The sequence below is a fragment of the Pangasianodon hypophthalmus genome, chromosome 25 (genome assembly GCF_027358585.1).
Source record: "Pangasianodon hypophthalmus isolate fPanHyp1 chromosome 25, fPanHyp1.pri, whole genome shotgun sequence".
Taxonomy (NCBI): Eukaryota; Metazoa; Chordata; class Actinopteri; order Siluriformes; family Pangasiidae; genus Pangasianodon; species Pangasianodon hypophthalmus.
This window is the reverse complement of record NC_069734.1, coordinates 19,731,880-19,745,840: the sequence shown is the minus strand read 5'-3', so window position 1 is coordinate 19,745,840 and position 13,961 is coordinate 19,731,880. Positions and strand designations below refer to the sequence as shown.

Genomic DNA, 13,961 nt, shown 5'->3' with positions numbered 1-13,961 from the left:
TCACTTCTTCCTTAGAGACAGTGTATAAGGACACTTTTAAGAGCATTTAAATAGACAGAGACATTATTACTACACAGTGAGTAAAGAGTGAGCGGTCGTGGCCTAATGGATAGAGAGTCGGACTTGTAACCCGAAGGTGAACCTGAAGGTTGTGGGTTCGAGTCTCGGGTCCGGCAGGCATTGTAGGTGGGGGAGTGAATGACCAGCGTCTCTCCCACCCTCAATACCATGACTGAGGTGAGACCCTTGAGCAAGGCACCGAACCCCCAACTGCTCCCCGGGCGCCGCAGCAAAAAAAAGGCTGCCCACTGCTCCGGGTGCGTGTGCGTGTGTGCGTGCGCGCTTGGATGGGTTAAATGCAGAGCACAAATTCCGAGTATGGGTTACCCTACTTGGCCACAAGTCACTTCACTTCACTTCAATCATAAGCCAGCAGAACAGCTTAAACACCTGTCAATGTCTCAAAGACCAGAGAGCATCTCAAACACCACTGAACAGCTCAAAACATTACTTAAAACACAGTGAATCTCTCTTGCACTAGTGAACAGCTCACACACTACAAATGTATAAACTAATAAACAGCTCAAGAACCAGCGAACGCAAAAACAAAGACTATTGAGCTGTAGCAGCGCAAACTCTAGTGCACTGCTCTCACACTGGCAAACATCACAAACACTAATGTACAGCTTTAAGACTAATGAACCCCTCAAACACCTTTTACAATCCTAAACACTAATAAACAGTTCAAATACTAGAAAAGCCCCAACTAGTGAACATCACAAAAACTAGTGAACAAATTGACATAGGTGAACAGTTCAATCAGAGAAACTTTTTACATCCATGAACAGCTTAAACATCAGTGAACATCATAAAAACTAGCAAATAGCTTTAACACCAATGAACAGCCCATATACTATCTTAACAAGTCAAACACAATCATTAGTGAACTACTCTCAAACACCACTGAACAACTCAAACACTAGTGAACAGCCTAATCCCTAGTGAAAGGCAAAAACACCAAACATTAGTGAACAGGTCAAATACTACAGAAACTGTCAAACACCAGTGAAAAGTTCAAACACTAGTAAACAACACAAACACTAAACATTAGTGAACAGCTAAAACACTAACAACACAAAAGCTAAACATTAGTGAACAGCTCAAACACCAATAAACAACACAAACACTAAACATTAGTGAACAGCTCAAACACTAATAAACAACACAAAAACTAAACATTAGTGAACAGCTCAAACACTAACAACACAAACACTAAACATTAGTGAACAGCTAAAACACTAATAAACAACACAAAAACTAAACATTAGTGAACAGCTCACACACTAACAACACAAACACTAAACATTAGTGAACAGCTCAAACACTAATAAACAACACAAACACTAAACATTAGTGAGTAACTCAAACACATGACTCTTTCAAATCTAATAACTACTCAAACACTAATCAACTTTTCCGAAACTAATCTAGTGAATGTCCCGATGTCCTTCAGGTGCGACAGTAGAATGTGAACCTGCACAAATGTGAAGTGATACACACACAGGTTTGTTGTATCACAAGATTAGCACTAGCACACTGGGAGGCTTAAAGTGGTTACCACGGCAACAAGATGAGCTCTGCATTAAGCGCTCCAACTTCCTCCATCATTTTCCTCCATTCACAACCCAATCTCTCTCTCTCTCCCTCTTTCCAACTCTCTCTATCTCACTCCATCTCTTTCTGGTGCATTAGGGGAGAATCATATTCAGAGTGCTTAGCAAGCTGCAACTCATAATGGACCCTTAATAATTCACAGTTCAACTTAGAGAGAGAGAGAGAGAGAGAGAGAGAGAGAATTCTGGAATTTGCAGATTTAGTTACTGAAAAAATTAAAGGTAAACAGACAACCCCTAGGTTGAAAACATCTGCCACATGCACATCCACACACTTAAAGACTCTGGTTAAACAATTCTCAGTAGACACAGTAGACACTTACAGATGATTGCAAGATGTATCTCCATGTCTCTCTGTCCTAAAGTGTGTGTGTGTGTGTGTGTGTGTGTGTGTGTGTAAAAACAGAAAGCCTTCCTCCTGCTCGGTACTAAAAATAGATACAAGACTGATAAAAGACTGCTCTCCACTTCTCTCTGTCTCTCTCTGTCTGTCTCTCTCTGTGTCTATCTCTCTGTCTCTCTCTCTCTCTCTATTTGGTTAGTGATCTCGTGTTTCACTTGCTCAACTCTGTGGAGATTTTACAGTCTCACTCACTTCTTCTGTCTGTCTCAGTCTCAGCTCAGGATGTTTATCTTATACAATATTCTCACACTTTCCTTCTCCATCTTGTCTTCAGGACATCCTCCTCTTCCTGACACAGCATAAATCAGAGAGATAGATACACAGGTGATATGGATGATGATGTTGATGATGATGATGAATATACTGACGACGATGGTGATGAAGACCAGAGTTTAGAAACAGAATAAAATAATCACTCTGAGCAGAAATTTCAACTTGTCAACTTAAGGGTAGTCTTCTCAACTACCAGTAACATGTTTATGGAGTGACATCAAATCAACATGGCCACTCAAACTGTGAACAGTGTAAAGTCCCCTTTCTCTACTTTTAAATGAGTTTATAGCAGTATTAGCTTTAGATCAGTTAATATACAGACACAGTACTTGGTTAAATCTATAACAGTGATCATACTAACATACTTGCTAATGTACTGTTTTGAGAAAGTAGTCATCAACCTAGCTTATTGCTAAACTACTTGTTACTGTCTGCTGTTGTTGCTGTGCTGCAGTTTCAGTCCCCAATATTGCAAGAATGTCTGAAGATCACTATAGTAGAACAGAACCAGTAGCCACTCAGGCCTGTAACTGTTAAAGTGCAGTTAAAGTAGCTTTGCATGCTCTCACAGAGCAAACAACAAACACGCTTTTGTGGAAGTGTCCATAATTTTTTTTTTCACTTTGCACAGCGAACGTGCTGAGGTGGGAAATGACCTTATTACAACTTGCAAATTACCACTTACACGGTGAATGCAGCATTAGTCCCCCTTTGCTGTTATAATGAGCTCCACTCTTCTGGGAAGCTTTCCACTAGATGTTGGAGCGTGGCTGTGGGGATTTGTGTTCATTCAGCTACAAGAGCATTAGTGAGGTCAGGCGCTGATGTTGGGATGCCGAGGAGGTCTGGGATTCAGTCGGTGTTCCAGTTCATCCCAAAGGTGTTCAGTGGGGTTGAGGTCAGGGCTCTGTGCAGGACACTCAAGTTCTTCCACTCCAACCTTCACACACCATGTCTTCATGGAGCTCGCTTTGTGCACAGGGGCATTGTCATGCTGGAACAGGTTTGAGTCTCTTAGTTCCAGTGAAGGGAAACTGTAATGCCACAGCACACAATGACATTCTATACAATTGTCTGCTTCCCACTTTGTGGCAAAACAGTTTGGAGAAGAACCACATATGGGTGTGAGGGTCAGGTGTCCACATCCTTTTTGACCATATAGAGTAGCTATAAAATGTCTCATAATAATTTGCAGAAGGTTGTTATTATCAAAATCACAAATTGTCCAAAAGCAGTATTACACATTTTCAATAAATTCACATGACTCTCCTGTCCATCCTCATGAGTTATGGAGCTTAGTGTTACAGCGTGAATTTATAGTTTCACTTTGCCCATTCTCTCAGCAAGGTCGTATCCTCTATACCCACTCTTACAGCGAGGTCACATCCTCTATACCCGCTCTCTCAGCAAGATCATTTCCTCTATACCCACTATTTCAGCCAGGTCATATTCTCTATACCTGCTCTCTCGGCAAGGTCATGTCCTATATACCTGCTCTCTCGGCAAGGTCATATCCTCTATACCTCCTCTCTCGGCAAGGTCATATCCTATATACCTGCTCTCTCGGCGAGGTCATATCCTCTATACCTCCTCTCTCTGCGAGGTCATATCCTCTATACCTCCTCTCTTGGCGAGGTCATGTCCTATATACCTGCTCTCTCGGCGAGGTCATGTCCTATATACCTCCTCTCTCTGCGAGGTCATATCCTCTATACCTCCTCTCTTGGCGAGGTCATGTCCTATATACCTGCTCTCTCGGCGAGGTCATGTCCTATATACCTCCTCTCTTGGCGAGGTCATGTCCTATATACCTCCTCTCTCTGCGAGGTCATATCCTCTATACCTCCTCTCTTGGCGAGGTCATGTCCTATATACCTGCTCTCTCGGCGAAGTCATGTCCTATATACCCATTCTCTCTGCAAGATCATATCCTCTATACCCGTTCTCTCAGCGAGGTCATACCCACTATCTCAGCAAGATCATATCCTCTATAGCCACTATCTCAGCAAGATCATATCTTCTATACCCGATCTCTCAGTGAGGTCATATCCTCTATACCTCCTCTCTCGGCAAGGTCATATCCTCTATACCTCCTCTCTCGGCAAGGTCATATCCTCTATACCGCTTTCTTTCGGCAAGGTCATATCCTCTATACCTCCTCTCTCGGCAAGGTCATGTCCTCTATACCCGTTCTCTTGGTGAGGTCAAATCCTTTATACCCGCTCTCTCAGTGAGGTCATATCCTCTATTCACGATCTCTTGGTGAGGTCACATCCTCACATGTGTTTTCATACCACTGCTATGCTGATGACACTCAACTTGTTCTCTCTTTTCCTCTCTCACACACTCATGTTCCTGCACAGTTCTCAGCAAGTCTGGCAGACATCTCGTCATGGATGGCAGCTCATCAGCTGAAACGTCATCCCAGCAACACTGAGCTGCAGTACATCCCTGGAGATGCATCTCCCTAGACAACTCCCAGATCTCACCATCAGTTGCTGCACAAAACCTCAGTGTAGTTCTGGACAACCAACTGTCCTTCTCTCCTCACATCGCTAACCTGACTCAGTCATTCAAGTTCCTCCTTTACAACATCAGGAGGATCAGGAGGACATTTCTCTCTACTGAGGTGCTTGTTCAGTCTCTTGTAATTTCGAAACTGGACTACTGCAACTCACTCCTGGTAGGCCTGCCCCTGAATACCTGACTTCTTTTCAATCTTCCCAAGTTCTCCCACACCAAATCACTGCTATGCTTCCTCCACTGATTCCTGTAGTTGCTGCATTAGATTTAAAACACATAGCTTACCTACAAAACCAAATATGGACCAGCACCCACCTACCTTAAAGCTCTTATCACACCTGCTCTGCACCACACTCCCTCTGAGCTCGTAACACTGTGCAACTGGATCCACCATCTCTCATGGTACAAGGAAGACCAGCGTCAAGGCTCTTCTCTGTCCTGCACTCAGGGGCTGAATGAACTTCCCCTGGTTGTCCGAACAGCTGAGTCACTGGCTGCATTCAAACAAAAACTAAAGACCTACCTCTTCAACAAGTACTTAAAGTAGTACTTTTTTGTTAATCTATTTTTAATCTAAAAAAAACTGTTCCAAAATACATACACATGCTAGTTGGTGATGAAGATGGTGATCATGAAGATGATGTTCAAGGTGATGATGATGATAATTATGATGATGGTGTTGAGCATGAAGTGAGGTGTTGATGATGACGATGATGATGATGGTAATTGTGATGATAATGATTGTGGTGGTGGTGATGATAATGATGGTGATGATGATGATGAAAATAGTGATGATGATGGTGATGATGGTGATGGTGATGACTGAGTCACATTGATAAAACAGAAACAGATTCTCTCAGCCTACATCACTCCTTTTTTCCACTCTTTTTCCTTTCATGTTTCTTTCTGCTGACCTTTTCCATATCCCTATTCCTGTATCTGTGTCTCTCCCCTCCTTTTCTCAACCTCAATACATCCATCTCTCTCTCTCTCTCTTTCTCTCTCTCTCTCTCTCTCTTTCTCTCTCTCTCTCTCTCTCTCTTTCTCTCTCTCTCTGTCTCTCTATCTGTCTCTCTTTCTATCTCTCACTCTCTCTAAAAAAATAATGTTTATTCTTAACCTGAGTGAGTAATGAAGCCTGCATGGAAGCAGAAGCACACACCGACAGCAGAATATCAGAGTGCTCTGTGTGTGTGTGTGTGTGTGTGTGTGAGTGAAACAGAGAGAGAGGTGTGGGGAAAGATAATATTTGGATACCTCAGGACACATACAGTCATGGGAAAAAGAAAGTACATCCTCCTTCAATTCTATGTTTTTATTTATCAGGGCCTAAATAACAGTTGTGCTCCTCTATAAACAAACAAATAACCTCAGGTAACAACAAAAACACAACAGATTTCAACATTTTTTTTCCCAAAAAAGTAAACTAACATTCAGAAACCAGGTGGGAAAAAATAAGTCCACCCTATAACTCAGTAACATGCAGAACCACGTGTAGCAACAATAACTTGAAGTAAATGTTTTCTGTAGGAGTTTACAGGTATCAGTCTCTCACATCCTTTTGGAGGAATTTTGGCTCACTCTTCTTTACAACATTGCTTCAGTTCATTGATGTTTGAGGGCATTCGTTTATGCACAGCTCTCTTAAGATCTCACCACAGCATCTCAATGGGGTTGAGGTCTGGACTTTGACTAAGCCATTCCAACACCTTCATTTTTTCTTCTCTAGCCATTCAGATGTTGATGTGCTAGTGTGCTTGGGATCAATGTCCTGTTTCACGACCCAATTTCAGCCCAGCTTAAGCTGCTGGACAGATGGCCTCACATTTGTCTCAACAATATTCTGGTATAAAGTGGAGTTCATGGTTGTCTCAGTGACTGCAAGTTTTCCAGGTCCTGTTGCTGCAAAACATCCCAGATCCTCAGCCCTCCACCACCAGGCTTCACAGCTGGTGTGGGGTGTTTGTGGTGATATGCTGTGTTTGATTCTTGTCAAACATGGCACTGTGCATGATGAGCAGACATCTCCACCTTGATCTCATCTGTCAAAGGAAATTGTTCCAGAATTTGGTTTGTGCAGATGCAATTTTACAAACCTAAGTTGTGCTCTATATTCTTTTTGGAGAGAAAGGGCTTTTTCCTAGCCACCCTTCGTTGAAAGCCATACTTGTTCAGCATTTTTCTGATTATGCTGCCATGAACATAAACATTTTATGTGTTTATAGAGGCCTGTAGGTCACGTGATGTAGCTCTTGTGTTTTTCTTTACATCTCTTTATATATCCATTTGTAAACAATCCTTCTCACTGTAGAATAGTGAATTTCATTTTTTGGATATGGCCTTATAACCCTTTCCAGATTGATGAGCAGCAAGAATTGCTTCTCTGAGGTCAAGGCTGATGTCCTTTCTTCTTAGAATTATGTAAACACACACCTGAGTGCTGCAAAACACCAAACCGCCAAAAGTTCTGCTTTTATAGAAGTAGTCACACTTCTCGATGATGAAATAATCTTTAAGCATTTCACTAGTAGCGCCTGACTGCTAATTTCTCTCTTAATGATTGTGGCAGTAGGAAAGGTGTACTTATTTACCAACTGGCTTCTGAATGTTGGTTTACTTTTTGGAAACAAAATGACTACATATTGAAACCTGTTGTTTTTTTTTTGTTGTTGTTGTTGTTACCTGAGGTTATTAGTTTGTTTATAGAAGTTGGTGAGGACCAGACAGTTGTTATTTAGGCCTTGATAAATAAAAACATAGAATTGAAGGAAGGTGTATTTTCTTTTTCCCCTGACTGTACCTGCAGTGTTCATTGCATCAGTAACACATGCACACACACAAACACACACACACTGAAACATTCATACACACAAGGATAATTAACACTATAGGAGTATTCCCCAACTGCCAAAGGCTCATTAAATCAGGTCACACGTGTGTGTGTGTGTGTGTGTATGTGTGTGTGCACGCTCTGGTTTAAAGGAGAACAGTAATTAAGAGCATGCCGCGTTACCGATATGCCATTTTTCTCTGCAGAAGTGCAGCAGCCACCACAGGCCTGTCCTATTTACACGGGAACACACACACATATAGTCTTACTATCCTTGATAGATTCTCAAGAACCTGCTCATTCATGCAATTATTCAATCAGCAATTTAGATGCAGCAGTGCTATGTATAAAATCATGCCAGTTCAGGTCAGGAGCTCCAGTTAATTTTCACATCAAACATCAGAATGGGGGAAAATGTGAGCTTAGTGACTCTGACCGAGGCATGGCTGTTGATGCCAGATGGCCTGTGCTGTTTTAGACAAGGACTAGCAGATGTGTGTCTGTTTATTGAGCAAGGTGACTGATTTCTATCTAGGCCTATAGGGTTACCATAGTAACCAACAACAGACATTCAAATCCAGGATCAATAGTGATCTATAGCCACACACACACAGAGTTCATTGGTCTACAGGGATCAGTATATTTGTGTGTGTGAGTGTGTGTGTGTGACCACATTCCTTATAATTGCACACTGAAGCATAAATATCCCACATGGTAGTGTGTATCTGTGTGTGTGTGTGTGTGTGTGTGTGTGTGTGTGGATTCCTGTGGACAATAATCCTACAAAACAGGTGCCACTGTTTTAGCTGCCATCAGTATGTATTTCACTGCTACACACACACACACACAGTGTATATTCATTATGTCAGCTATTTGTCTTTGTCACACAACAGACCATCAATTTTGTCACAACATACAGTGTATAGTGTAACCCAAAACCTATGTGTGTGTGTGTGTGATTTAACCACAAATGATCAACAGTTGATCTCCAGTCTCCAGTCAGTATTATATACACATTAATCTGTATTCCAATTCTATGCAAATGTTTTTAAATGAAGAATAAACACACAAACTGAGGCGAGGTTTAATCAATGTAATAAATCCTGAATGTGTGGAGTGTGAGGTCGGGACTGTGACTATACATGTATCACGTACACGACATACTGTATGTTAATTACACCAGGTGTACTGTATGTAAGGACAGGTGTACTAAACCCCTTCTCCTGTAATAAACACCTGCTCCTGTATTAAATCTCTCCTCCCATTCTAATCCCATCCTCTTGTCCTAAACCCCTCCTGTTTTAATAAACTCCATCTCCTGTCCTAAACTCCTTCTCTTTTACTAAACACCTCCTGTTTTACTAAACTCCATCTCCTTTCCTAAACTCCACCTCCTGTCCTAAACTCCTCTTCTGTTACTAAACTCCTCCCCTTTTACCTCAGCTCTTCTTTCTCAAAAAGCAAATGTAACAAAACCACAACCATCAAATGCAACAGAACTTCAAAAAGCAAATCCAGAAATCAAAATTCCAAATATTAGAGATTCTAAGAGAACTGCATTCAGGAAATCTAACAGAAGCACAGTGAAGTGACTGATAGAAACGTGAGTGTTGTGTCCAACAGAACTGCAGGACAGCGACAGCACACAGAGAACAGAGCGAGGAACAGATGGTCTCAGACAGACAGAGCAAGAGAACCGTGCAGAGAAATAGATGTATATTAGAGAATAAACGTTCTGGTGGAATGCAGCATTAATCAGAAGGTGTCAGTGTGGTTCTGTCTGATTGGCTTCATGAACACTCAGAACCCGACTTTCCTCTCAATGGATTCAGTTCAGAAGCTTGAGTTAATGTTAAAGTTACTTTACCAGCTGAATGAAATTAAATGAATATTAAATTAATTAGATAACTAAACAACACAGAACCAAACATCACACAGAACCCTGGGTTAGTATTATACTGTCAACACGCTAGCCCTCACACATTAGCATAAACACGCTATAGTGATATCAGTGTGAAGCAGACACAAACCAGCTGAGAAAGAGCAGCTCAACTGAACTGAACTAAACGAACTGAGTGAACTCTACTGAATGGAGCTGAGACTTTCTCATTTTACAAAGTTTTTACAGGATTTTTAGCTCCAGGTATTTTGTAGCAAGGTTGAAAAAAGACAAGAGCTGTTATAAAAATGACATTTACATTCTCTCCAACACTGATCTGGAATCAGTTTCTGACTTTTAATAGCTTATAAAACAGAATAACAGCAACAGAGTAACAGGAAACTGATTACACATAAACCTGAAGTGCTGATCTGGGATCAGTGTTAGTGACCAGATACTGTCTGTTTCCTTCATCATGCCTCATTCATTATATGCATTAACACTGCTGATCTGGAATCAGTTCATTCTCCACTGGGAAGCTGAGAAATTATTAATAATAATAATAATAATAATAATAATAATAATAATAATTATAGTTTCTGATCGCAGATCAGCAGTAACACTGCACTCAATCTTCATCTCCTTCTCATCTCTCTTTCCTCCTCCATTCCACTCAGCTCTGAAAGCTCTGCTATGGACCCATGTGCTGACATCAGCAACCACACACACACACACACACACACACACACACACACACACACAGCCCAACTCAGACCAGCAGGAGCCCTCACACACCCACGCAGCACCCTGGCTTCTGAACACAGACCTGGCTTCTGATCACATCATATGTGGCTTACACATGCTAATAATAATAATAATAATAATAATAATAATAATATGAATGATGCTGGCTGGTTCCAGTAGAGATTCTTAATAAAATTATTGTTCTTTCTGGAGCCATTAATGTTTAAGAACCTTTGCAGTAAGGTCCCTACAGGATATTCCAGAATCCTTTTGTGTTCATAAAGTTCTCTCTCTCTCTCTCTCTCTCTCTCTCTCTCTCACACACACACACACACACACACGCACCTAGGTGCGTAGTAATTAAAGCTGATAATGAGAGGAGACACAAATGCGAGATAACACAAGTTCTCTGACTCACTACTACTGAACGATGCTGTGTGTGTGTTTTATTCATACCCCCCCCCCCCCCCACCCCCACCCCCCCACCCCTTGGTGAAGGATATGGCCACTCTGTGATCTTCTTGGCATACTTCCGGACCACGTTGTCCTCGCTGAACAGGAAGAGAGAGCGGTTGACGGTGAGACAGTTCTGGCGCACGGGGATGGGGTTATACAGCGCCATGGTGCGCGCTCTCTGCGCCATTGACTGCTTGTACACGCGCTGAGTTCCCTGCCTGCTTCCGCCCCGGGCCACCGAGCCCCCACCGGGCACACCGGGCTCTCCGAACCGCGCCATCCTGTACACACACACACACACACACACACACGCCCAACAAATAAATAAACACACAAACAGCGCCGTTACAGAGATGCGGGAACCCCACACCGCCGCACTCACGCGCTCACGGACACAAGGCAAAAAAAACGAAAAACATTTCAGCGAGTTGCGCGCGGATCACATAACATCACATAAAACCTGGATCAAAGATCAAAGAGAAGAGTTCGCGTGCACACAGCTACAGTTACGGGAAGCGGTCCTGTCTCGCGCTATAAAACAAATGAAGAAAAGCACGAACCCGTGAAACGCTGCTGCTGCTGCTGCTGCTTATCTTCTTCCTCCTCCACAGCGCCGCGTCCTCATCCTCATCACTCAGCTGCTCGCTCCTGAGCCTCCGCGCGCCCCGAGCCGTGGAGATACCGCCCCTCTCAGCATCGCGATACCGAACACCGAGTCACCGAGTCTCCCTCCCTGCGAGCGCGAGCGCACCGAGCGCAGAACAGGGCGGAAAACACCGGCAATAATTTATTTAATTCTGTAACATCCGCAGCGGCTGATGAGGAGAAAAGGGAGGAGGAGGATGACGATGATGATGATGATGATGATGCGTGGATATCCAAGTCCAAACTCTCCGGTACCGGATGGAGCTCATTCACAACAGCGTGCGCGCAGGAAATTAAGCTTTTTTCCCCATTCCGTTTCTCCTAATGGCGATGAGTGATGCGAGCGCGCGCTCGGGAACAGGAAAGGGGGGAAGTAATAATAATAATAATAATAATAATAATAATAATAATAATAATAAATAAAATCCCCACCGAAGTCAGATTGTGATGCTCTCGTTATTTATTTTCTGTCTCGCGCGCGCGCCACACATCCGGAGAGAAAAAGCGGAAAATAATCCGCATCGCTTCAGATCAGGAGCGCGTGGGGTTTGTGGCGCGAGCTCGAGTCAGGAGCGCGCAGAGCAACCGAGGAACCGAGCTACAGGAACACCCCCTCCTCTTCCTCAGCGCATCTCACACACACACACACACACACACACACCACCTAAAAAAAACAGCTCTGTCCACGCGGAGCTGGTTTCCCTTCAGTGATGGGGCTCGCGCTTCGGGGGAATGTTACCGAATAACAGAAGAAGAAGATGATGATGAAGAGATCGACTGTGTCTGAGCAAATCCACAGAATCTGAAAGCTCACAGTGATTTCTCCTCCACACTCAGCCTTGTTGCCAGATTGATGTGACTGTTTCCGGTTTAAAACCCGCCCAGTTCGGTCTGAACCATCTCCACTCTGTAACCCAATTACACCTGAAGAGCTTTAGATCTAATAACACACTCCACCTGAGAGCTGCAGCTCCGGGCTGCCAGCCTGCTGCCCAGGCAGTGGTGCTGTAGTTTACACCAGCTCACCAAACACTCAGTCAAAAACATTCTTTTATCAAATTAAATTCAAAATTAATCAAATATAAAATTTACATAATACAAGTGTTATTATTGTGTTAGGTTAACAGATCTGTCTCACTGAGTTCAGTAAACATCACACAAAAACACAAAATGAAACATTCTCTTTAACACTGGAGTTAAATATTCAAACTGAATGGAAATGTGAGTTAAATGTACAGATCCATCGGAGGCTTTTACTGGATTTCAGGACAAATCATATGGATTAGAAGTAAAATAATGTGCATCAGTCTGGACCGGTCGATAGCTGGCAGGAGGCTGCAGGGTTGCCAGTTTGGAGAGATTCTCATGATTCTGAGATTAAATTCTTGGGTGTGTGTGTGTGTGTGTGTGTGTGTGTGTGTGTGTGTGTGTGTGTGTGTGTGTGAGATCCAGAAGCACACTATCGTAGTGATGATGTCAGAAAAGGGCGTGTTCCCGATAAAGAGGAGGTAGAGGAGGTGAGTGGCGGGAAAATGGCCAGGAGAATGCGCGCGCACACACACACACACACACACATGCACGCGCATACACACACATGCACGCACATAAACACACACACACACATAAACACACACACATTACTGGACATGATATCCTCTCTCACTGTCAAAGAGAGAGGCTTGTGTATTAGAGCTGACTGTAGAGAGAGTGTGTGTGTGTGTGTGAACATCATTGTTATTCAGGGAGCATTCACACGGCAGCCCTGAAGGAAGCACCCGGTACTTCCCTCCTCCACACACACACTCACACAAAGACACTATCTCTCTCTCTCACACACACACACACACACACACCTGCCATTTTATTCAATTTACTCTCCTTGCTAACACTGAGACTGACAACACAAAAGAGAGAGAGAGAGAAGAAGGCAGCACTGCTGGTCTCTGAGGGAACCACAGACAGACAGACAGAGAGACACACACATTCTCACGCTATACACACACACACACACATATATATATATATATATATACATATATATGTGTGTGGGTGTGTGTGTACATATGTGTATTTGTGTGTGTGTGTATCTTGCTGTGCTCTTTAGAAATATTAAGACCAGCAGATGGTGTTTTTGATTGAGCTTAGCATGAAGCACGATAAACACACACACACACAGACATGCACACATACACACTCTGTCCTACATTATGACTAGATGGTGTTCTGTCATCTTTCTGCTGCTTAATATTTCATAACTGCTGTCCTACAGCTCTCTCTCTCTCTCTCTCTCTCTCTAGATGGACATCACTGGGGACACAGGAGATGTTGGAGGGGGCAGCGTGTTTGGGGCTAGGAGGGGATCTAATTCTGTCCCCTTGACTTTATTTTAATCAGCAAACAGGTGTGTACAGTGTGCATTTGTCTACATTCGGGTCTGAACCCATTTCACTATTTATTCATTTAGTTAGAAATTAATGATATCACACATCTGTCTGTCTCTCTGTCTGTCTTTCCAACACTTTTCATATAGCTGCT

At 42.9% G+C, this 13,961-nt stretch overlaps 1 protein-coding gene across 12 annotated transcripts in view; it reads right to left on the bottom strand.

Moving 5' to 3' along the window:
* The window catches only part of cacna1ab (calcium channel, voltage-dependent, P/Q type, alpha 1A subunit, b), a 102,296-nt gene extending 89,896 nt beyond the window's left edge, over nucleotides 1-12,400 (bottom strand). For 3 of the 12 annotated variants that reach the window (XM_053229385.1, XM_053229378.1, XM_053229382.1), the window contains exons 1-2: nucleotides 11,342-12,398; nucleotides 10,830-11,062 (exon numbers count right to left, since the gene is read on the bottom strand). In XM_053229385.1, coding sequence (XP_053085360.1) covers nucleotides 10,830-11,061 — 232 coding nt within the window. In that variant the 5' untranslated portion in view covers nucleotide 11,062; nucleotides 11,342-12,398. Of the gene's footprint in view, nucleotides 1-1,996; nucleotides 2,062-10,829; nucleotides 11,063-11,341 lie in introns of those variants that run through there. The other 9 variants (XM_053229381.1, XM_053229390.1, XM_053229388.1 and 6 more) reach the window with 6 other exon arrangements.
* Nucleotides 12,401-13,961: the final 1,561 nt, after the last annotated feature.